The following is a 23,820-nucleotide window of genomic DNA, read 5'->3' as shown; positions in this document are numbered from 1 at the left end:
TATTTTTATGAAAAGAATTTTGAATGTTGGACTTTGATGTAGAAGGATTATCAAAGAAATTTTTATAAGGTTTTTATTTTTGTTTTGGCATATATCTTAAGCTTGCCTTGTCAAAAGCACATCTTTGACTACCAAGAAGTTTAAAATTTTCAACAATATTTTCTAAACCAGTTTTCTTCTTATTTAATTCAAGATTTTCATCTTTCAAAACGATGTTTTCTTTTCTTAAAATATCAATTTCATTTGTTAAAAAAAAAAATTCTTTTTCAAAGCAGTATACTTGATACCCAATTTTTCAAATTCCTCATATACCTCTTCTAAAATAATTTACAATTTTTCATATGAATGATCTTCAATATTATCAAGATTTGTTACCTCAATGTCATCTTTAGCTATAAGATAAAGATTTGCTGATTCTCAATTGCTTGCTTCACTATCTAAGCTACTTGAATCATCATCCCATGTACCTTTCATTATTTTTTTACCCTTGTTTCGACCTTTCTTTAGCAGAGGACAGTCTGGTTTGATATGACCAGGTTTAATGCATTTATAACAAATTAAAGTGTCATTTTTACCTGAATCTTTCTTGAAAAACTTTTTGAATGATTTTCTCGAAAGAGTTTTATTTTTCTTTAAGAACCTCTGAATTTTTCTTGTTATCATCGTAACTTCTTCATCTTTATCGTCATTTTCCTCATGTTCATCACTTTCACTTTCATGAGGAACAGGTTCAAGTACCAAGCTTTTCTTTGACTTTCATTCTTCTTCTTCTCTTTTTAATGTGTAGTCATGGGTGATAAGTGACTCGATGAGTTCATTCATTTTGAGCTTCTTGAGATCTCTAACTTCAAGAATCGTTGTCATTTTTTATTTCCAGCGTTTTGGTAGAGAGTTTAGAATTTTTCTTACTATCTCCACCTTGGAATAAATTTTGCCAAAAACTGTCAAGCTGTTTATGATATTAGTAAAATGAGTGTGCATACTAGAAATAGATTCATCATCATTCATCTTAAACGTTTCATATGCATGAGTAAGAATATAAATTTTTGATTCCTTGACTTGCGAAATTCTTTCATAAGTAATTTCTAAGTTATCCCAAATTTCTTTTGCCGTAGCGCAAATCATTATTCTATTAAATTTATTTCCATTGAGAACATTAAATAATAAATTCATAACAGTTAAATTCAAAGTATAAAGTCTATTGTTTTCATGATCAAACTCTTGTTCTTCCTTTTTGAACTTTACTTCATCAATCACTTTTGTTGGAATATAAGGTCCATTTACAATACATTTCTAGATTTCTCGACCTTGAGCTTGAAGGAATATTCTCATTCTAACTTTTCAGAATGAGTAATTGTCTCCACAAAAGAGTGGAGGTCGATTGCTTGATTGACCTTCACTAAATGAAGCTGCAATATTAGCCATAAGATTTTAACTCAAAAGATAGTTAATCTTATAATAGAACTCTTAGTTCTGATATCAATTGTTACCCAGATGACTAACACAAGAGGAGGGGTGAATTGAGTTCTATTAAAAAAAATAACAATTATAAATCAAATATACAATATAAAATATAAACAAAATACAAAATAGCAATAAATATAAAGAGTAAGTGTAAGAGAGAAGTAAACTCAGTATATTAGCGAGGTTCGGCCCCACTGCCTACGTCCTCGCCTTAAGCTACCTCTTGAGAATTTTCAAATTCACTATTCAACCTCCTTCAGATGGAGATAGAAACCTATTACGTATTTGAACAACACCGCTACAAAGGATCCGTGTAGAACACCCTCTACACTTGTAATCACCTTACATGTGGTGATTCAACTATTCCCTGTGTAAAATACTTTCTACACGCACAAGGATTATACACACCCTTTTACTGATACAAAAACTGATAGTGGGTAGGTTATCAGAAAATACTCCTCAATGAGTGAAATAAGAACAATACAGTGCAAACTATATCTCTCTCAAAATGAATAATGATTAAGGCTCAATACTTAGAGAAGAGAGAATGAAAGTTTTGAATGAATGTTGTATGTTCTAGATGTTGTGAATGTAAAGCTCTCAAACAATATTATTCTATGACTTTAATGTGAATTTGTTCCCTTCTTGTTTATGCCTGTTTTCTTGATGTGCTTGACTCTATTGTGTAGACAATTGAGTTTGAGACTTCTTTATTCTTTGAATTCATTTATTATTATCAAAATCCATGTGTAGATATATGATTATATAAAATTTGAAATTTTGGGTTCAACAGTATTTGAATCACTCGAGTATGAGATTGAGAGGCAAACAATCTGTCAAGAGCATACTAGACCTACTGAGAGGTAGAGTAGCCAACAACTTGGAAAATAAGGTTATTCGAAAGAGAAGAAATGAGGGGTGATAAGAATCATTTTGTCAGTCTGGGTCCAAGTCAAGAAATCTAGATTGATGATAGTGTTATCAGAAAGAAGACGAGGGGGAGATGGATTCGAACCATTGACAAAATAAAAAAGACACTGTCCCTAAGGTAAGGTACCATCTGGACATGCCAGAGTAGAAAATTTTCATGAGTGAGTTTGACTGTGACAAGATGAGAAAGATTGGGAAGAAGAGAAGAGGAGGGTGGGGAATTTTTCTTAGGCGTTTCGTTCGCCATGGTAGTAGATGTGAGTCTTTAACTGGCTCTGATACATTGCTAAACACAGTGCACATGAACAATATACTTCATTTCATTTTTTTAATCTTTGTTCAGTATAGTGTTGTATATATAGAAAATAAAAGGGCCCAGAACATTCGGGCACTATAACAAACACCTATTGTGCACTGGCACTCTAGAGCTAACTAAGACATAAACAGTTATAGAAGATTCGTCACTACAATATAAATAAACAAAAAATCACAAATGTGTATTTATAGAATTGGACAAGAGTACAGTAGCATTTGATGAGCTCGAGATGATCTCGTGTGTATGTTGTTTTTGTCGAGTCGTATGGCATGGTGGAGTTGAGTTGGAGGAGGTTGTGTTGTTATTGCTGTTATTAATAATCCAATATCAGACAAAAACACGAAGTGAGGTTATGGCGATTGCCTCCATTAGAATAGTAAAAGTGTTTAATCTCATCTTTTTTTATCATTATAATTTTTCTTAATTTTTATATAAAATATAATAAATAATTTAATTTTTTTAAATTTAAAATAATGTTAATATTAAAAAAATATTTTAATAATATTTTATTTAAATTTAAATTTAAATTTAAAATTATCTTATTTCATTTTATTATCCGAATAACATTCAAGGATATTGTAACCTACTTTTTGTATAATGGCAATGATTCCACGTTTATTTAACGATAAATGCGAAAATATTATCATGAGATAATGCACGCGGCGCGTATTTTACACGCTCCTGATCGTTCAGTTTTTTTTTTTTTTTTTTGATCGATCGATCAGTATTCAGTACTCCATTAAAATTTAAAATCATGGGGATGGGTCCTTTTAAGTTTAAGGTGGTGGGGCCGATGGAGCTCCAATGCAAGCTGCCCCGATGGAATTGAATGGAAGGCCTGCTGTTTTAAGAACAATATCTGGTAAGAATATCTCGTACAATTTATAAATATTATTAAAATAGTTTATAAATAAAAATAATAAAAAATAATAAAATAATTTATAAATAATAATAAAATAATTTAAAACTGCAATTCCAAATGTGCCTATTAGTCACTTTTTTAGTATAATTTAATTTTTTAATTTTAATTTTAATATTTTTAAACATTCATAACCATTAAAGAAAGTAAACAAATATAAATTTATTATTAATCACTTTTTTAATTATTAAAAAATAAAAATATATATCAATTGAAATATATAATTAGCGTGATACTGTCATTTTCCTAAAAACGTATATATAATATTATATATATATATATAGATGCATATGTTTGATTAATTTGCTTAAAAACAAATGAAGGAGAAATGTGGTGCGACTTTTGGAGGAGAGTGTCCTTTTTATTGATTTTTACATGTCTTTTTTTATTACCATCTCCCCACCTGTAGCTGCAGCTGTAGTTAGTGTTATTATTGGAGAGAGAGAGAGAGTGAGTGAGAGAGAGATAAAAGAGGCTGAGAGACAAAGAAGGATCAATTGGTGAAGAAAGGAGAGGAAGAAGACGACGACGAAGATGATTATGATGGTGATGATGAGAGAGAAAGTTCGGCAAAAATAACAAAGGAGCAGAAGGCTCTGAAGAAAGGTCGTTATTGCTCTCTCTCTCTCTCTCTCTTTCGAGGGAGCTAGACTCATTCACTGCTCAGTCTCTGCTAATTCTGGGGCCCCCCCATCTCCCAGAAACTCAGCGCTTTCTCTCTCTCTCTCTCTTCCCCACCTCAGAAGCTAACTTTTTATCTCTCAGAAAAGCCAAAGTGACAGTAATAGTCGTCTTACCAACAGAGCAGCAAATAGTCGTCTTACCAACAGAGCAGCAGCAGCAGTGATCTTCTTAAGAGCAAGACAGACAGAAACTAGAAAGCCACCCAACAAACAAGATCTCTGTCTCTCTCCGCGTATCAAAATTTAACTCTTTTTTCTTCTCTATCTCTAACTCATAACTTCTCTCTGAGAGAATTTCAGAAACCCCACTTACATAACACCTACAGAGATACATCCATAGATTGAGCTCAGTATCACAAATCTCTCTCACTATATATGTATGTGTCTGTGTTTGTTTGTGTTAAATATACACTTCCAGTCAAGAGTGGATTCTGTTAACAAGACCACCAGTTGTGGCTACTACAAGGAGGTTACCTTCAGATTCCGGAGCTTTCGCAGACTGGGGGGCTGCGTCTTCCTCCGCCGCGGGTTGCGCTGCCCCGGATGAGCTCTCCCTCGGCTTTAATGCCGGACCCACCGCCGCTGGAACCAGCACCGGCCCCACCTCCGGAATGTGGCAAGCTGCGTCCTCCAGGTCCATCAATTACGGCCTCGCTTCCACCGAAATGGGCATGGTGGGCCTGCGCGATCTCTTTGTCGTCGCGCCCGCCTCGTCTTTCCACCACAACAACCATCACGGCCATCCCCATCACCAGCACGACCCCATCATGTCCAATCCTCATTCCATCAACGGCTCCAACCCCGCCACTGCACTCGGCATGGGCGTCGGAGTGGGCGTCATCCCCCTTCTCACGGCTACTCCGTGTCTCGCTCCCCCGAACATCGGTGTCGAAGATGAGAACAATGCGCTGAGTAACACAAATCGGGGTGGTGGAGGGATTCAGTTCTGGCAGAATAATCAGCAAACCCAGCATGGGCACTATTTCAAGAAACCCACGATTCTTGATCATCAAGTTGGTTCTGGGAATTTGTTGCAAAGTGGTGGCAACGGTGTGGGTGGGATCGGTGGGTCGGCAACGACGACGTCTTCAACAGTCACATGCCAGGACTGCGGTAACCAGGCCAAGAAAGATTGCAGCCATGGAAGGTGCAGGACTTGTTGCAAGAGTCGCGGTTTTGATTGCGTCACCCATGTCAAGAGCACCTGGGTCCCAGCCGCTCGGCGAAGGGAACGCCAGCTCATGACTGCGTCCGGTTCTGCAGCCGCTGGCTCTTCTGGGGCTACCTCTTGTGCCAAGAAACCTAGACTCATCACCTCGCAAACCACCTCTCATACTTCCACTTCTAATACAACTCCCCCAAGAAGCTTTGATACTAGTTCCAGTCACCAAGGTTTGAGATTTGCTCCTTCTATCTCTCTTTACGCCTTACACATGGATAACATTCTTAAATATTCACACTTCGTTAGTTTAGGCGAGGTTTAGGGTGTTTGATGTTTGAACCATGATTGTAGTTTTTGCTGAATTCTGCACAGATGGGACTTTTAAAGAGGCATTGCCTGGGCAAGTACGTGCACCAGCTGTTTTCAAGTGCGTACGAGTGACGGCTGTGGAAGACGGCGATGATGAGTACGCGTATCAGGCGGTTGTAAAGATCGGCGGCCATGTGTTCAAAGGGTTTCTATATGATCAAGGGATTGAAAATAGAGATGGGTATCCTAATATATCTGAATTGCATCTCGGCGGCGGTGGCGGTAGTAGTGGTGGAGGTGGGGGGAGAAATGGGGCCTCCTCGTCTTCCCCAATCCTTGACCCTTCTGATGTTTATGCAGCCTCTGGCCGGGGACTGCTTGGAGGTTCAAGCTATGGTAATCCAATAAATTGAAGCGTTTTCTTTCTCCGAGAATAAGGTAGTCGATCGAGGGACTGGGAAGGAATGCAGCTCTTCTTCTTCTTCTTCATCTTCTTCTGTTTTCCACTTTTTCATATGCTTTTGCAAAAACTGTTTCATTATTTATATATTCTTGTGTCTTAGTAACATATCATGTCATGCTATCATATTTTCAGCTTCTTGGATTTTATTTTCTTTGTTTCTCTCGGCCTATTTCCTCTTGCCATCGCAATGAGAGGATCATTATATGCTAATAATGATACATTTTTCTAACGACTGTAGTATTTTCTTAACCAGATTAGCGAAAATGGAAACTAAAAAAGGAGACTGAAACAGCTTGTTCTAGCTGCTAATAGTAATTACTTGTTTTAGAAATAGGTTATTATATAATATAATTACATGCTTGTTCTTATTTTTCAAAGGGGAAGGGTACAGTGCAAAGGGTAAAGGTTTTCATACAGGGAAAATTGTGATCTCAACCTTTCATTTATATGTTTTCCAATTTTCTCTTGCTGGTATTATAACTTGCCTTCATCATGTGCTGCTAGATATAAGTAAATTTTTTTCTGGTTTGGAAATTCCGCTCCCACTTGTAAAGTGTATTGTGTGCTTCCTTTTCCTTCCTCGTTTTCATTATTCTAATCATTTATACTTTCATGGTTGGCACTGAACAATATATAGCAACAGTTTTCTTTTCTGTTAGGTTTGTTTTGTTCAGTACTAACTAGAAGAAAACGTGAATATCGATCATTATTATAGCGCTGCTTTAGACTTTAGCACGAGAAGTTGTAATGTCACCATCATTGTTTGCCAAAGAAAACATGACATCAGATGAACGTCCTTTTCAAGGCACATCAACCTCATGATGCGTTTATCACATTTGATCAGCAGTATGTGGACAACCCTGCTACTGTGATCGTTTATGAACGCCTGATGTACTTCCTTCTGCATGCTGTTTCCTTTGTTTGGGATAGTACTGTATTCAGCTTTGAATCGCAGAAATGTCGGACCATTCATCCAGCCTTCGTATATATCAGGTTTTTATAGTAAAAAAATATTATTTAATCTCACATATTTGCGTAGATTTTTGTCATCATTGACACTGGATATTTCTGCACTCATGGCTTACCTTCATCAATAATAAATTTACTTATAATGCATTAGTTCAGTGCTTGCACAGCTTCTATTACTGAACATACTGATATATAGATATTATTCTGCGTTGTGGCCGTTGATGGATGTTTTTGTTTTTTCTTTTGTCTTGTCCTTAGTGTATGCCTTAACGTGGGTGAAAACTATATGTGCAATGTACTGAGTCGTTTTAATTTTCTTTTTGTCAATGCATGCTTCTTGTTGTTATTGTATGCTTTTTTTTAATCATCTGGTCATTACTTCCTTTGGAATTTACCAGGATAATTGCTGTTTGGGATGTGCATGTGGCTTCTCTTTGGTATACTTAATTTGTTCTTTCAGATGCTGCAGGTGTATGTGACAAACTTTTTGGCTATGATCTAGCATGCAAATGTTGACTTTCTCTGGATTAAACAAATTGAGAGGAATCTGAATTCAATGCTTGCTTGGGTTTTCTTTTTACCTCACATGCTGTCCCCCTTTGGATGTCTGCAAATTAATTATAAATGGGTATTGGATTTTATCATGTGGATTGCATTATAATTCACTTCTTTTTATATGTTTCTTTGGTGTTGTTACATTAGATATGCTGCATTCCACTTTTGTACGCGTCTTCTGTTTAAGGACATTCACATTATCTTGTTCTTTGCTTTATCAGATGCTTTGTGCACATGTACTGTTTGTATGTCTTTCATTTTTTTAACTTATTGGATAATCACATGCATTTAAAATATTTCTCGAGCCCAGCGCCCCAAAACAGATGCATCTTTCCTACACATTGCGTCCAGAAAGAAAGATGTCTTGGCGAAAAAAGTATAAATATTGTGTTTTTGTCTTCAAGATCATAGTTCTTCTGTACTAAGCAATAGTACTGCTCGGGTGCTTTTCTCTCGATTTGTCATATATTTGTGAGATGCCATGCTGGTGTTGGATCTGTGTAAACAGAGGGAGCTGAGGAATTATGTTCTTTGGTTTAATATCAATGGTGCTAAAATTTTTTTGTGGCTTACTTCCCCAGTTGCACGAAGTTGTGATGTTACCCATTTATAGATCTCCACTACAACTTGGTATTTCATATTAGGTCATGAATTCATTGGCTGCTGTGTCACTGTGTGCGTGTGGCCGTGTGTGAGGGAGGGATGGAGGGAGGGTGCAGTTTTGCTAGAGAGAGAGAGAGAGAGCTAGCTAGGGAGGACAAGTGTTTTGCTGAATTGTTATAGTAAACTAGGCCAATCCATTGAAGTGAGAAATTCATCCAGCAATATTTTCTATTCTTATATGCTCATCTATAGGAAAAGAAAAATGCTGTATACCACATTCATCCCACTCATATGCTTTTGTATTGGCGTGATATTATATATTAATACTTGAATGAATTAAGTAGGAAAAGAAGAATTGATCCAATGATTGAGTGGCAATATTGTCACATCAGCAAAATATGATAAAAATGAAATGAAAGTGTGATATATAACATAGCTTATATGAAAATGGATTTCTTCTTCCTCCTATTTTTGATGCTTAGATTTTAATATAATCTTGTCATGGATTATAATCGTTAGTCGTTCTGGTAGGTTTATCTCATGAGTTATGCAATATATAATCACTTTTGCGTATTTTTTATGCATTTTGTTGATGTGATTGACTAAAATAATTATTTTATATTAAAAAAAGTGATGCAGCTAATCACATTAATGGAGTGCGCAAGAAGTATACAAAAGTAACCGAACATTATCTCATGCCTATTTTGTATTGCAAACAGAGAGCAGAAGTATATACGAAAACTGAAGATAAGATTTATTGAAATACAGTAGTTTTGGCCATTCCATGACTTCATATGGGTTGCTTTAAAAACTTGACTACATCAGCAAAAAAGAAAAAAAAAATGAAAAAAAAAAAAACTAAAAATTAATTTTTCAGTTCGCTAATTTCAAGAGTTTTACGCTAGCCTTCTCTAAATCATTCTGCTACTTTTTGTCTATTATACCAGGGTTATGGTATGCCTCTTCTTGTTTACATCTGTAGTCTTCACTCAAGGCAGAAACTGAGTTAATGACTGCATGTGGTACTTCACGTATGTGTAGAAGTTGCAGCTGAAACACATGCTTGTCCTCATATGTAAACAACACATGACGCATAAATTTCTGTTGTCTTCAAGTTTCAAGATTATTTTGGTCATTTTATTTTTTGTTCTTCTGATCTGCAAGTTGTAGGGGTGTTTTTTATTTTTATTTTTCATTTAAATTCAAGAGAATAAACTTTCAAGCCTATTGCTTTCTTTGTAGAATATGTCATAATTTCTCTGGGTGGTATGCATCTATAGGCTAGTTTTCATTGAGTGGTGATCATTCTTGCAGCTTCGTGCGGAATTCTTGAGAAGTAATCATTACAACTCTAGATATATAATCCCTCGTGTGGATTTCCTTTGATTGGTGTGAGTTTTATCTATCCTTTGGGCGTACGTGATCTTTGTTTTGCTTGCATTTCTCTGTATTTTCTGTGAAGATGGTGGTAATGGTGGATCGATATTAATGGTTCTTGTCTTCCTGCAATGTTGCATGTATCGTGCAGGTGGATAGCTCTTTATAATTCTTGTTAGAGTTGTGCTTGTGCTCTAGCATTTCATCTTTGCATTGACTGTTTCATATAATTAGTTGCATGCCCTTTCTCTTTCTGGCTTATCACCGTTTGAGGGCTGTGAATTGAGTGCAGAGATCACCCCCAAACCATTCAAAATAGAGGTCTGTGTTGTGTGTAATGGATAACTGCCTATGATCATCATGCATGCTTGGAATTGTGTAGACTGTTACATTATTAGCATAAGTCAATGGATTTTGTATTGCTTAGATGATGTTATTCTTGTTAAGAAGTGCTGGGTTCACAGAGAGCTTTCGCAAAAGCAAAGCTGACAAAATGGCGTGGGTAGATGTAATAGGTTAGATTTATTTTACAACAAAATGAGTTTTATGATATGATATACCATAATAAATTATGGGAGTTTTGAATTTTGTTTTGCAAGATAAAAAGGACCAAACGTTTCTCATTCTTAGTTATAAGCCACATCTCATTGAGTTTCGCCATGTCCTTTAGAGAAATGATATTTATAATTGTGAGTGTTTAAGTGTCACGTAATTACTTTGAAAAAAATGAATAAATATGAGATCTACGTGAAAAGAAAATTAATTTCTTAATATTAGATCACAATCTTTTTTAAGAATTTTGCTACATATAAGCAAAGTCGCGTACTAATCTGCGTATTAATACTGATTTTTTCATATTTAAAAGTTAAATTAGTATTGTTTTTAATAAAATTTATTTTTTGACCAATCGTAATAAATTAGTACATATATTAGTGCACAAATATGCTTGTAACTAGACTTTTTCCTTTTTTAAAGCATTTGTATGAAGCTTGAGAAATATTCAAAGCCAAATACCTTTAAATTTGGTATTCAAGCCTTTTTTTTTATTTCTCAAATGTACAACAATTCAAATCTTATTTGTTCAAATCTCTCGTATGCCTTTTATCAACACTCTCTCCAATGTAGTTTGTTTTGTGGTAGATAGAACCAATATTTTCAATTTCGTACCATACTAGTCGATACGGTTAGAATTTATCGTATCGAAGTAATGACTAATACAAAAAATATATTTGTTTCATATCAGGTTAAATACTTGCCGTACCAGTGCGTTTCGGTTAATATCGGCTGATTTTTGATGTACTATTTGAAGTTAGTGAATTTTTGTAATTAATGTAAAATTTTTGATTTTTTCAAAATTTTACTTCAATTTTCACATTGGAAGATTATTTTTTTTAATTTGAAAGTATTATCAAGGTTTATAAATATGTGTTTTAATTTTTTAAGACTTTATATTAATATTATTTTAAAACATAATTTATATATATATAATTAATTTATTAAATTTAGACTATTCTAAAATGATACTCAAAATAATACTGATTTTAAAATATTTCGTTTCGATATTTTAATCGTAACAACTATCAAAACGGTGTTTAAAACGTTGAAAAGAACAACAACAGCTAGCTAATCCACCCAACTTTTCATCCACCTTGATCCTCTAGACATGGCCCATATCCACTCGGCTTACTGTAAGGCCCAAGTGGGGCTGTACTAAATTTCAAGAAAAAGCTGACCACATTCCCAATGGATATATTACGTACGATCCAATTTTGGGTTGGTCGAATCCGACACAATGGTTCAACAATTCTCAGCCCGAGTCATTCCAAGTGTTTTCTCCAATAAAATAAGCAAAAAGGTGACAGTTTATTTTTTGAAAATGCAAACGAAACCAAAAATGAAAATGAGTAATGTTATATGAATTTCAGGATGTCTCTTGTGAAGTATTTTTAAAAAAAAAAATATGGACTTTATCTTGAAAAAATGAACTTTAAAAAAAAAAAAATGCATATCTCATATGTGCTCTATTTTTCTCAAATAGTCAACAATTGATAAGATGATTTGGAGAAAGATGTACATTCATAATTTGATAAAAATATGTTGCAAATAATGAAAGAGAATTGGCCTCGGTTTGGATACACATACTCGGCCAGCCTAAACCCTACTTGGGGCAGGCAGAGTTATCCTCCTACATCAGACAGGCAGGTACCTACCCATGCACAAAGGCTTTAGGCAAGTGCCATGCCTGGCCTTCGCCTTGCATGGGTTTCATCCATGTGCCCCATATATATTATGAGAAATGATTTGTACAGTCGATAAATGCAGTCAGTATGAAGTTGTTTTGAAAAAAATAAATTAATATAAAACTTATATGAAAAAAAAATTTTTATTCATTCTGTACCACCATATTTTTAATTATTCTGTACAGCCGACTGCATGCCGACTACGTCTAGCAAAGCTCGTATATTATATGCATGTACAAGAGAAAAGCTAGAGATCGGACGGGGGTTTGAAAAGTATTTTTACACTGAGCCAGTAATAATGTGCCACGTATGCACTTTATGAAAATCCAAAATTGAGCCGTACACATCTAAACCCCTCTCTGCCCCTCCCCCTTCCGTCTGTAACCCGATTTTCCCAAGCCACGCCCTTTCTCTCCTAACAATTCCACACCACAAAGCTAGAGGTAGCAACCCAAACACCGTTCCTGCTCCTCACAATATTCAACACTACGCCGCTCTCTCTCCGTAAGCCTCTCTCCCTCTCTATCTCTTGATTCTCTCCCTCCCTCCCTTTCTCTTCTCTAAATCTCCATTCTAGCTCTTTTTTTTTTTTTTTGGCAGTCCGAGTATTCTATTTGAAGCTCTCTCTCGTCTTGGCCGCAGTTAGTAAATTATTCATGATCTAATTGATGGATTATAGATTTTAGTTGGATTAGGGATAACATTTTTCTTGAGGTAAATCCATTATAATGTTTTCTTAAAAAAAAAAAAAAAAAAAAAAAAAAAAAAAAAAAAAAAAAAACCTCAGAAACAGAGCTATGAATGCTTTTGCAATAATTTTGCTGGGTTTGGAATCATCTTTTATTGTACGCTGAGTGCCTGAGCCCCATCACGTGTTCGAGAAGCTGATTTTGCTTGGGGTAAATTTTTGAAATACGGTTTTTATGCATGATTACCTAATTCATGTTGTTGGGTTTTGATTTGAGGCTTGGGGTTCTTATTATTTGCATGGTTTGTGCCCTGGTTTTAATCTTCAAAGATTATGCTTGTTAATTGTTGCCAATAAAATTTGTTACAGAGGGATGGGGGAAGGCGTGGTTTGGGAGAGAAAGGGTCACTAGGAGGGCATGGCTTGCCAATAAAATTATGCTTATTATTGTTGCCGCTGGGAGAGAAAGGGCATGACTTGGGAGAATCGGGCTACTGAGGGATGGGAGAGGGGGAGAGAGGGGTTTGGATGTGTGCGGCTCTACTTTGAATTTTCATAAAGTGCCTATATGGCACATTATTATTGGCCCAGTGTAAAAATGCTTTTTAAACCTGTCCGGCCTCTAGCTTTTCTCTATGCACAATCATATATATTTTTAAAAAATTAGAATGAAACAAAGTCATTTCGTTTTGGAAAAGTATAATTGCAAGCATAATTATATACGTGCATTAATATGATGTGATTGGTCAAAAAGTAAATTTTATTAATAACAGTGTTAATTTAAATTTTAAGTATGAATAAATTAGTATTGGTACATAGATTAGTGCGCGACTGTATTTATATGTAGCAAAACTCTTTCGTTTTAGGGTATATTACCCCCCTCCCAGCATCTTCTTTCTCTTTCTCTCACAAGAGTATATAGGGGAAAACACCCTAGACTGAATCCCCATCTCTTTTTTTCTTTCTTCTCTCTCTCAATCCCCCCCACTGTCTGGAGTCCCAATCTTCTTCATCCTGTCCTTTCTCACTGCGCCCAGCCTTGCAACTTATCTTTTATCTTCCTCCTCCTCTTCCTCATCTTTTTTCTCTTCTCTTCCCTTCTTCCATTTTTTCATCTCAAGGTGATTCTACATTAGATACCCATTGTGGTTCTTTGAGCAAACTCGCAGGGGGGGTTAGATATGTGTATTTGAGGGTTGCTATGTGGATTTAGTGAAAGAATATATATAGATTTGAGGAGTCTGGCAGATTTTGAATGGGAGGACTAGGCCATCCTTCCGTTCGATAGTCTAGCGAGATCATCCACCCTTGTAGGATGGGGTTGGAACTGGGGCTCATATGCAATCCCCGCCAATGTGAGTGCACAATAGAGTGTTTGGCTACTTGCCCGCATAGGCCGGGTAGCAGCTTTAAAAGAGAGGAAGAATTTATGTATTTTAATGCTATAGCCTATTGAATTATATAGATTTTTTTTTTTATAAATTTATTTCGATAAATAAGCAAGAGGCAAAAAAACATTTAACAGCTCTAGAAAGAGTTTTTTATTTTTATTTTTAATTTGCCACACTACAACATAGTGGTATTTACCGTATTTTACAATTATTTTAATAATTATCATATCCAACTCGTATTTTCTTATTTTATCCGGCACATATGTGTCAATTTGAATATCAAAATTATAGTTTTACCATTCTCCTCATTATTGCTTTGAAGAGACGAAGTAGATGTTACCAACCTATAACTTTGTCTTTTTCTTGCACCAAACTCCTTCTTCCAAGAAAATGCAATGCACCAACTTCCCCTTGTGTGTGTCAAGGATTCCAAGAGTTTACCCCCAAATCTGCCTATGCCTAATTAACATCTCGATTCTCATCTCTCTAACACTAAAAAGAAAATGCTTGGGCCATCAAGAAAGATGATCTTCAAAATGATCGATTTTGTTTGTTTATTTTTTTATTTAATGATAAAAAAGTATTTTTTTTAACGAATTTGAATTTTTTTTTTTTTAAATAAAGTTGATTTTCTCTAGCGAGGCATTTCTCTTTGCATTGAAGAAAACTTCAATACAAGAAATAAAGGAAAAAGGACAACTTTTTGGCCCCATTTCATCTCCCTTTTAATTTTTATTATTTTTTTAATTGTCTCTTGTTATACAAATTATTCCACATGAGTGTTAGATAGAGACCCTCTATCCATTCTTCTGTATCTTGATTAATTTTTAGAGAATAAAAAAATTTGGATTCCTTAGAATTTGGTCAAGAATTGTAAGGCATCGTTTGGTTCTACATATAAGATGATAAATTTATAAATAGTAATGAGATAATTTGTAAGTATTAATAAAATAGTTTGAGTTAAGATTTTTATAGAGTTTTAAAAAAATGAGAGAAAAAAGTTGAATACAAAAATTATAAAGTTAAAAGAGGGTTAAAATATAATTTTTTAATATTAATTTTTTTTTTAAATTTTGAAAAAGTTGTAATAAATTATATTGATTAGATAAAAAAAATTAAAAATTAAAAATTGAAAAATATTTATATTTGAAGGATATTTTAGATGTTAAGATTAGATGAGATAAGATATGATCGGATATTTTTAAAAGTTTGTCAAATCAAACTATGCCTAATATCCAAATTGAAAAAAATAGCGCAAAAATGTTAAATGAAAAATAGACCCAAAAGTCATTTTTTAATACAATGTTTAAAATAAATTACATAAACTTTAACCTTTTTTAAGCCTATTCAAAATATCAGATTAATAAAAAATTTATTACACCTTTTAGGGATAATTATTATTTATTTATTAAAAAATATTTTAATCACAGAAACATTTCATAAAAATACTATTCAAATACGTTCAAAAGATGACAAACTTACCCAATAACGTCACGCTTTGAACATCTTTTAAAAATGTATACATCCGCGTATGCCTGCTCATTCTTCATGGAAGAAATGGGCAAATGGGAGACAAACGTGTTGGGTCCCACCTCGATAACACAACCCTTTCTGTCACCGCACCATTAAAAATGCATTCCTCCCACACAAAAATGGAGCCCTTTTTTCGTAACCATCCACGCCTTGACCCACTTGTCAACGTCTAGCTTTTCTTTTCATTTTTTTTTTTTTAATTTCATAAAAAAGGAGTAATTAAATGGTATAATATTAAGTATTATAAGAAAATAATGTAAATTCATTTTCTATATATTAACTATATTTTTTTTATTATGCTTTTATTTTTTAATTATAAAAAAAATTTAGGATAAAACATTAACCGAAAAGGTGGTGTTAGTATGCAATCCAGTTTTAACTGTTAGACGTACCTAATAATACAAATTTTATTTTTTTATTTATATTTTTTAACATATGTAAATAATTTTAAAAAAATTAAAATATATTAATACATTAAAAATTACTTTCTTAACTATTAAGTAAAGAAAAGAATTAAAAATTAAATAAATTAATAATAAAAATGAATAGACAAACTCATGGGACATATTAATATTTTATTTACTCGAAATAATAAAATAATTATTTAGGACTAGAATTCAAATTTTAAATTATTTGTAGCAAGTTAGATATTTATTTTCTACACCAATTTATAAAGATCAAATTTAGTTGTTATATAAATTTAAAATGAGCATGCTTATTAATTTAATTTAAGAGAAATTTTTAATAAATAAAAAATATTTTATAAAAAGAAACTTAATAAAAATAAAATCTCACCTATTGTACTGTGTAAAAAATGAAAATAAAAAATAAAATAATGTTACGTTCAGTCACTTTTATATATTTTTTGTATACTCTATTAATATAATTTGTTATATTAATTTTTTAATATATAATTAATTATATCAGTGTATAAAAAATTTATTTATAAATAAATTTTTTATAAAATTAATTCTATACTCTCCTATGCTGCCACCTTCGCATTTCTAGTCCATGCATCCTCCTCTCACATGTGGAATCAGGATCTCTCTTTTTTTATTCTCTTTGGCATCTCTTCTCCTTCACAACTCTCTCTCTCTCTCTCTCTCTCTATCTCTCTCCACCAATCTCTCTATAAATAGCGAGATTTTGGATCAAGAAATTTTCTTGTCGGCGTTCTCTCTCATTCCCATTTTGCCGTAGCGTCCTCCGATTTTAAATTCTATTTATTCCGCTCCATGGCTTCTTCGGTTATCGAGATCGACGGTGAGCACTTAGTCAACGGTCTTCGCGGCCTTTCTATCCAAGATCAGGACCCTCAGGTTCGGTTCTTTTTACGATTGTTTCTTCTTTGATCGGTGCATTGAGATTGAGATTCGCGATTTTCAGAAGACAATCTACTCTTTGTATTCTTTCTTCAAAGAGCCAAGATGTCTTTTTTAGGTATTTTTCTGGTCTATTACGATGTGTTTGGTTGCTGGGAAAATAAAACGAAAGAACTTGCTGGATTCTGAATGGTCTGTTGTTTGTGTTTTGGTTCTTTTTTGATAAATAGGGGAAAGCCCATAGATTTTCGGGTTTCACCTAGTCTTTGTTATTTTTATAATTTTAAAATTTCTTACATATCCTCTGGAACCTTGTGTGAAGAGCATGTATAGAATTATTTTCAGTTCTTGCGACACAGTGAGCCTGATTTCGCGTTGTCTTCCTGTTACCATTTCCCTTTGTGCATTTTTCCTTTGATTAATTCTTGGAAGAAAATAAAAACATATTCTCTGGAACCAAACGGTGGGAAATTTAGGAAAGGAAAATTAAAAAACAACCTTGCTTTGGATAGATCTGATGCACGCATTTGTATGGTAGATATTTGATTTTTTTTTTATTCGCTTAATTTAGAAATTTCCCGGGGCTACTTTGATAGGAAGTCCAAGATGGAGGTTTTTTAGTTTCGTCCTTTGTTTTCCTGCATGGTTTCAGTAACTAAAACAATAGTTTAACAACACATTCTTATTATGGAAGATAGTTAGAATGCAAACAAACTATTCAATGCAAACTGCATCCAATAGAAACTATTCACGTGTGTTTAAAATTACTGGGTAAAATGCAGATTAAAGCAGAGATTGACGAAAAGGGGTGTGAAAATCATGGTGGGATCTGCGCGATATGTTTGGATAAAATAGTGCTTCAAGAGACTGCTCTTGTAAAAGGTTGCGAGCATGCTTACTGGTTTGTCTAAACAATCCCTTTATCTCTCTGTCTGAAGTATTGTGGATTTATTGTCTCGTTGCTGAGCTGATACTACTTTTTTGTGGGCCTACGAAATTATGGTTATGGTTGTTTGTATTCATGCTGGAATTCTTTACTGGAATCTGTAATCATAGTTTCTAAATGGGAGAATTACTGATGAATATTTTGAATGCCACATTGGAGTGGATGATACCTCAGTTCATAGATCTAGATTGTTTGATCCAAAAGGCTAATGTCATAAATACTCTTGTCTCAATTGAACAACTAGGGGCTCTGGCATTATGAGGACAATCATGAACAAGAATGTTGGTATTTCACACAATGAAAGCATAAGTCTGGTTATGAGTGATAGCAGAATTCTAGTAAAGTGCTTGATTGTTGCGTATTAAAATTTTATGATTTGTGGATGTGGGATTAGGACTATTGGCAGAACGTTGGTAATAAATGCCAAAGTACTCATTTAGAAATTTACTTGGAATCAAATTCTTTTATTAACTATCAGAAAAAAAAGTTACTCATGTAAAAAGGAGTTCTTGTATGGGTGCTATTTTTTATGTTAGCAAATACAGAGGGTTTTGTTAGGCTACAGTTTATATCCTATCATAAGTAACAGATTATACATTTGAACAGTATTATGTTTTCTTGATCTATGATGCGGAAAACCTATGTGTTGTTCTACATGGTGGCGACTCTGGTTAAAAATATTAGCCTATCATGCTGTTAACAGTTTCTACTGCTAAACCTAAAAAACACATAGGTTTGTGTACGAGATGGAAATCTTGAGCGTTGGTTTTACCTGTTTTGGTCAATCAAAGTTACAAAGTTCATGCGACACAGATATTACATGTTCTGCTTCAAACATCGGTTGTTTTTATGCTTAATCTTTGAAATATTTTATATATAATTCTTAAAGTATGTTTTCTCATTTTATTTCTTTTATTTCCCTTTTGTTCTAAGAATTTGTGATGACTTGCATCCATCCTTGAGGCTTACAGTTTACCTCAAATTGGGGAGTAAATAAAAAACCTCATTGCTTTCGTATCGCTTTTTGGGACGTGGTTTAAAAATTGTACTCATCAGGTTGCTGGAATTTGATAAGAGGTATGTTAATCTGTACCATGCAAACTGGTATCAAATGAACATATTGATCACTTGGCATTGTTTTTCCAGTAATTTCCCACCACTTGATTTTCTAAAAAGTATTGAACTTGTTTTTACCTGCATGAAAGGGTCCGTCCATAAGGTGGAGATTAATTTCACACTGCAAGAACTCAAATTTTTATATTATAACTAGTAATTTTAGGAACATACACACTCGTCATTAAATTCTATTTAATTAGACAACTTTTCATGTTCTCTTTTTGTGGTTGTAATAACTAGTAAGCACTCTTGCCAAGATGATCTGAGATTTCCTGCATGCATATTGTGTCTGTGGGTTAGCAGCCCAGTTAGCTCACTCCAAGCAAAACTTTTTTATGTTGTCCTGTTCATCACACTACCTCTCTCCATATCTCGATACACACATGCAATCATTTTTGCACTAGTAGTGAAATGGTATCTTAAACAGAGTAGTGGAATGATGTAGGAATATTACTCTGAGATCTGGCTCATATGGTCGGTATGTCTCATTGATTATCTAACATGATGTTTGTAACTCTAACTAGTTATTTTTTCTGGTGATGTCATTTTGGGTACAAATATCTTGTGGTTTCAATGTCATGAAGCATACATGGACTGTTAACATTCAATTCGAAGGAAGTGATTGGTAGCCCTTTCGTTATGTCAATGATTTAGATTTGTTGGACCTTTCCACTGATTCTTGAATGTTAGATCTCGACCCTTGATGAAATGTGACTAATGAGCTCTAAAATAGCTTGGCTGGCTTAAATATATGAAGAAAGATTTTGCACTTTTAAGTTTCTTATCTTCAGTCACTGTTGATCCTATCGTGGTGGCTTTTCTTTGGGAACTTAGAATTCCAGATCCTCCATTGCCAATGAATTCTGTGCTGGTATCTTGTATGTAGTTAGTTTGTAACTTTGTGCCATCTCTTTTCGATAAATGATGAAAAAACATCCTGGATTGGTATTTTGCTAGTTTCTTGTTTTGTTTACACAAAACTTGCTGTCTATATCCACCCCGCTATGCTTGCTGAATAAACTTTGAATTAATTTTATTGCAAGCTCCAGTCTAGTTGTGGTATGAGTAAAATTGTGTCATGTGGATTGGGGGTTGAATATTGGATTGAATTTTATTCATACATTGTCTATTGATGTAATTTATTGGATTTTGAGTTTGGAGAATTTGATGCTATGATTTCTAGTGTTTGAAGAAATTGAAAACTAGAAATGGATTTCTTAGTCATTGTTCGTAATTCTGTTTTCCTTAAAGAGTGGTATACCGTTCTAGTAATTATGGTGTTCTTATGGTTGATTATTTGTTTTTTGTAGCGTGACTTGCATCCTTCGATGGGCCACATATAGTCAGAAACCAGCATGCCCTCAATGTAAACATCCATTTGAGTTCCTTAATGTCCATCGTTCTCTTGATGGCAGGTAGTATGTCTAGACCCCTCTCCTGACTCTCTCTCTCTCTCTCTCTCTCTCTCTCTCTCTCTCTCTCTTTCTCTCTCTCACTCTGTCACATGTATTAATAAGGAGAAAACATGTGGTCCTGCAAGAACATATGCTGGTGTGATGAGTAAATTTTGTTTTGAGGATTCTAAAAGAGGGAAAATACACTCAAAAGATTGAAATGAAATTGTGGCAAAATAAATTTGATTGGGAATCAAGGTCGATTGATAAGCAAGAGAAGCCAAGAGTGGAATTAAGTTGGATGTAGCTGTAATTAACCTATGGGAAAATTATATTTTACTTCTCAAATTACCAATCTTTTGTTTTATGGCATTCCAATTAACCAAGTTATCACTTGATTTCGAATTGTTAGTTGCAATATTGCCCCTATTATAATCGTGTTACTTTGTCAAATATTATTCTTCCCTAAATGAACGAAGAAGCTTGATTTGCTGGTATCTTTTCTTTTGGCATTTTCTTTGATTGAATTACTAATTTCAGAAACTATCAGTGACACATCTTTATTGGCAGTGTCAATGATTACATGTTTGAGGAGAGTGTTTGCCTACTCCTTAGAGCAACCTGGTTTAAGCCTTTGATTGTGGAGGAACGGGAAGACGTTTATGATGATCCTGAAGATTATAACCCATATGAGGACGAGGACGAAGAGGAAGATGAGCTAGATGAAGTTTACTTCAATGGTTCATCACGTCTTCGTATCGGTAATCGTCGGTGGGGTGATAATGGATTCGTTAGGGCAGGACGGCAAGAAGCAAGGCCGGTATATCGACCAAGTTTCCAAGACTCAGGTCCCAGTACATCATCCCGAGAGCCCAAGAAGGAGGATGCTGCAAAAAGTACAACTGGACGTCGGGCAAAAAGGGCACTTAAGCGTGAAGCCGCTGACAAAGCTGCTGCAGCAAAGCATCAGCAGCGTCTGGTGAGGTTGGGTCGGACATGAGGCCATTTGTGTAGGTATCTAAGCCGGGCCTCTAAACTCGATGTCCCTTTGTACAATATGTTCTCTCTGGCTTTTAACATTGAAATAATGTTCAATCATCTGTAAAAAGAAATAACCCATGTGAAGTAATGACATTGTAGTTGGTTCAGTCTCTTAATGTCTCGATTTATTGGTCTTTGCAGAAATGTGCAATATTCACTTCCTTGCATTGCAAGAGACAATTCTTTCAATTTGACATGCTATCCTTTCGACATTAGTTTGTAAATAGAATATTTGTATATTAAATAGGACATGAATGGAGTTAAATTGTGAGCATTTATCACAAACTTAACTCCAGTGATCATCTCCTGCGATCATTTCCTAATTCTAATGTCATTGTTACTTCTTCCTCATTGGGTTTTCCCCTTTTATGCATTATAAGGTCAAAATTATTTGGAATTTGTATCGGTTAGGACAAGTACTGATGATAAACTTGCTTGCAATTACAGAAGCAAGAGAGGGGGATAAAAAAAAATAACCTTCTTAATACAAAGGACTACCGAAAGCTTTACTTACTATTCTAAAAGCCATGATCAGGCGTACAGTCGAAGGCCGTGTTGTGTGCATCGCAAACCCAAAGCCAAGTAAGAAGGTTTCGGCGTTCTCCAGACGGGTTCGAATCTCTTAAAAGTTCTCTTGGATTTGGAGTGATAGAGAGATTACACGAAATGGATCCTATAATATCAATTATATATTTTCACACTAATTAAATTCGAGTAGAAACTCTAAGGAGTCTTTCCAACAACTTTTCAAGGAAGTTACAGTGGAACAAGTCATTTAAATGCAGATTCATGGCAACAGTGGTCTTCAACTTTGCAGGCAGCTTTCCCAACTGGTGGAACTTGCCAACACAAAATAATTGAATGTGGAGCTCTCCCTACTAGAAAAAAATTATTACTTTTTTATGTTTTTTTTCGTGGCGGAGTCCATTTTTGTTTTACATTAATTGGGGCCTGTAAAAAACATTAATCAAACAAATTAAGATATATATGGTATTGCCACAAAAAGGCCATTTGTCATTTGTCATACGTATGTTTATAAAAAAAAAAAAAAAAATAGAAAAGTTTCTTTAATTAATCATTATATATCTTTACAAAAACTAGCGCAGATTCTTATATTAATTGAAATCTTTTTTTCTTTTTATTTTCTCCTCTTGAAAAGAAGGCTTATGATGATCAGCGCGCGCCTACCCGCCCATATATATATATATATATATATAAATTTATATAGCTGATTTAATAAGAATATCCTGATGTTATATCAATTAAGTAACTCATTAAGTACTGAGTAATATTTTTTTATCAAACTTTGATGGCATTTTCAAGCTAGGCCGCCAGGGAATTAAGTAATTAATTACCAATAATATTGAATTTATATATGTATATAATAAGTACAGATCATCTTTTACCAAAATAATGCAATTAATTAGTCATGTATGTACTGTTAAATTCCATACTATACGTGGATGGATGCATGCGTCCCTAGAAATTATATATGAACCCCATGCATGAACCTTGCTTGCAAACAAATTATATATCAACATGATCATGATGAGCATTCTACAGATCATGATCAAGAACATGAGATCATCATCATCATCAAAAGTAGTTCTGCTTCTGATGCTGCAGCTTGTGTTCTTCCTAACTACATTCGATATGGTTGCAGGACGTAACCGAGCGCACGTGAGAATCTCTAATGAATTGGATGTGGGTCTTGATCTTAAACTTCATTGCAAATCTGAGGATAACGATCTTGGCGAACATCTACTACACTACAACGATAGCTACTACGAATTCAGCTTTAGGCCTAACCTGTTTGGGGAAACACTGTTCTATTGCAGTTTTGAGTGGAATGCTGATGACTGTCCTACACACCATTGGTTCAACATCTACGAGCATAATAGAGACAGTCCTCGTTGCAGTGAATGTTATTGGAAAGTTCATCTAAATGGTTCATGTATGCTAAACTATGATCATAATATTAATCTGTATGATCTTTGCTATCCCTGGAAAGATTCACGACGATGATCCAACAATATGAAATAAAGGACAGACTCGCACGCGGGCAGCATCTGTCTGCTTTGGTTTTTAATTAAGACTATGATCATATGACTAGTCATGCAATATATCGTATTTCAATCTTAGTTTTGTCATTGATCTTTTGGGTCCTCATAAGCAGCTTATTGATTTTGAGGGATTAATTAAGCCAAATTTAAAAATATCAAATGGGACGTTCATTGTGTGATCAAGTCCATATATCGTGAACATGATGGACAAACAATTGATAAATTAAACTTAATAGTCATATGATTTGATTTTCTACTAAAAATTTTTTGGCCCATGTTTGCAATTATTAAAAAATCCTCATTTAATATTTCCAAAAGGGAACAAGAGGTTAAGAT

At 34.3% G+C, this 23,820-nt stretch overlaps 3 protein-coding genes and 1 long non-coding RNA gene across 4 annotated transcripts; all 4 read left to right on the top strand.

Moving 5' to 3' along the window:
• The first annotated feature begins 4,045 nt into the window (after positions 1-4,045).
• Positions 4,046-6,392, top strand: LOC122295054 (protein LATERAL ROOT PRIMORDIUM 1-like). Its single transcript, XM_043104077.1, has 2 exons — positions 4,046-5,704; positions 5,847-6,392. Exons 1-2 carry the CDS (start codon positions 4,924-4,926, stop codon positions 6,194-6,196), a joined length of 1,131 nt encoding a protein of 376 aa, XP_042960011.1. The 5' UTR covers positions 4,046-4,923; the 3' UTR covers positions 6,197-6,392.
• Positions 6,393-12,253: 5,861 nt separating this feature from the next.
• LOC122294882 lies at positions 12,254-13,375 on the top strand. The gene is made up of 2 exons (XR_006237784.1): positions 12,254-12,494; positions 13,048-13,375. It is a non-coding gene; the product is annotated as an uncharacterized LOC122294882 (long non-coding RNA).
• Positions 13,376-16,656: 3,281 nt separating this feature from the next.
• Positions 16,657-21,631, top strand: LOC122294582. The gene is made up of 4 exons (XM_043103453.1): positions 16,657-16,921; positions 17,707-17,825; positions 20,297-20,401; positions 20,951-21,631. Exons 1-4 carry the CDS (start codon positions 16,838-16,840, stop codon positions 21,378-21,380), a joined length of 738 nt encoding a protein of 245 aa, XP_042959387.1. The 5' UTR covers positions 16,657-16,837; the 3' UTR covers positions 21,381-21,631.
• Positions 21,632-22,987: 1,356 nt separating this feature from the next.
• LOC122293785 (S-protein homolog 3-like) lies at positions 22,988-23,446 on the top strand. The gene has a single exon (XM_043102259.1). It carries the CDS (start codon positions 22,988-22,990, stop codon positions 23,444-23,446), a length of 459 nt encoding a protein of 152 aa, XP_042958193.1.
• The last annotated feature ends 374 nt before the right edge of the window (positions 23,447-23,820 follow it).

Source organism: Carya illinoinensis, chromosome 14, assembly GCF_018687715.1.
Source record: "Carya illinoinensis cultivar Pawnee chromosome 14, C.illinoinensisPawnee_v1, whole genome shotgun sequence".
Taxonomy (NCBI): Eukaryota; Viridiplantae; Streptophyta; class Magnoliopsida; order Fagales; family Juglandaceae; genus Carya; species Carya illinoinensis.
The sequence above is the reverse complement of the archived record's forward strand: the minus strand, read 5'-3'. Positions and strand labels throughout refer to the sequence as shown.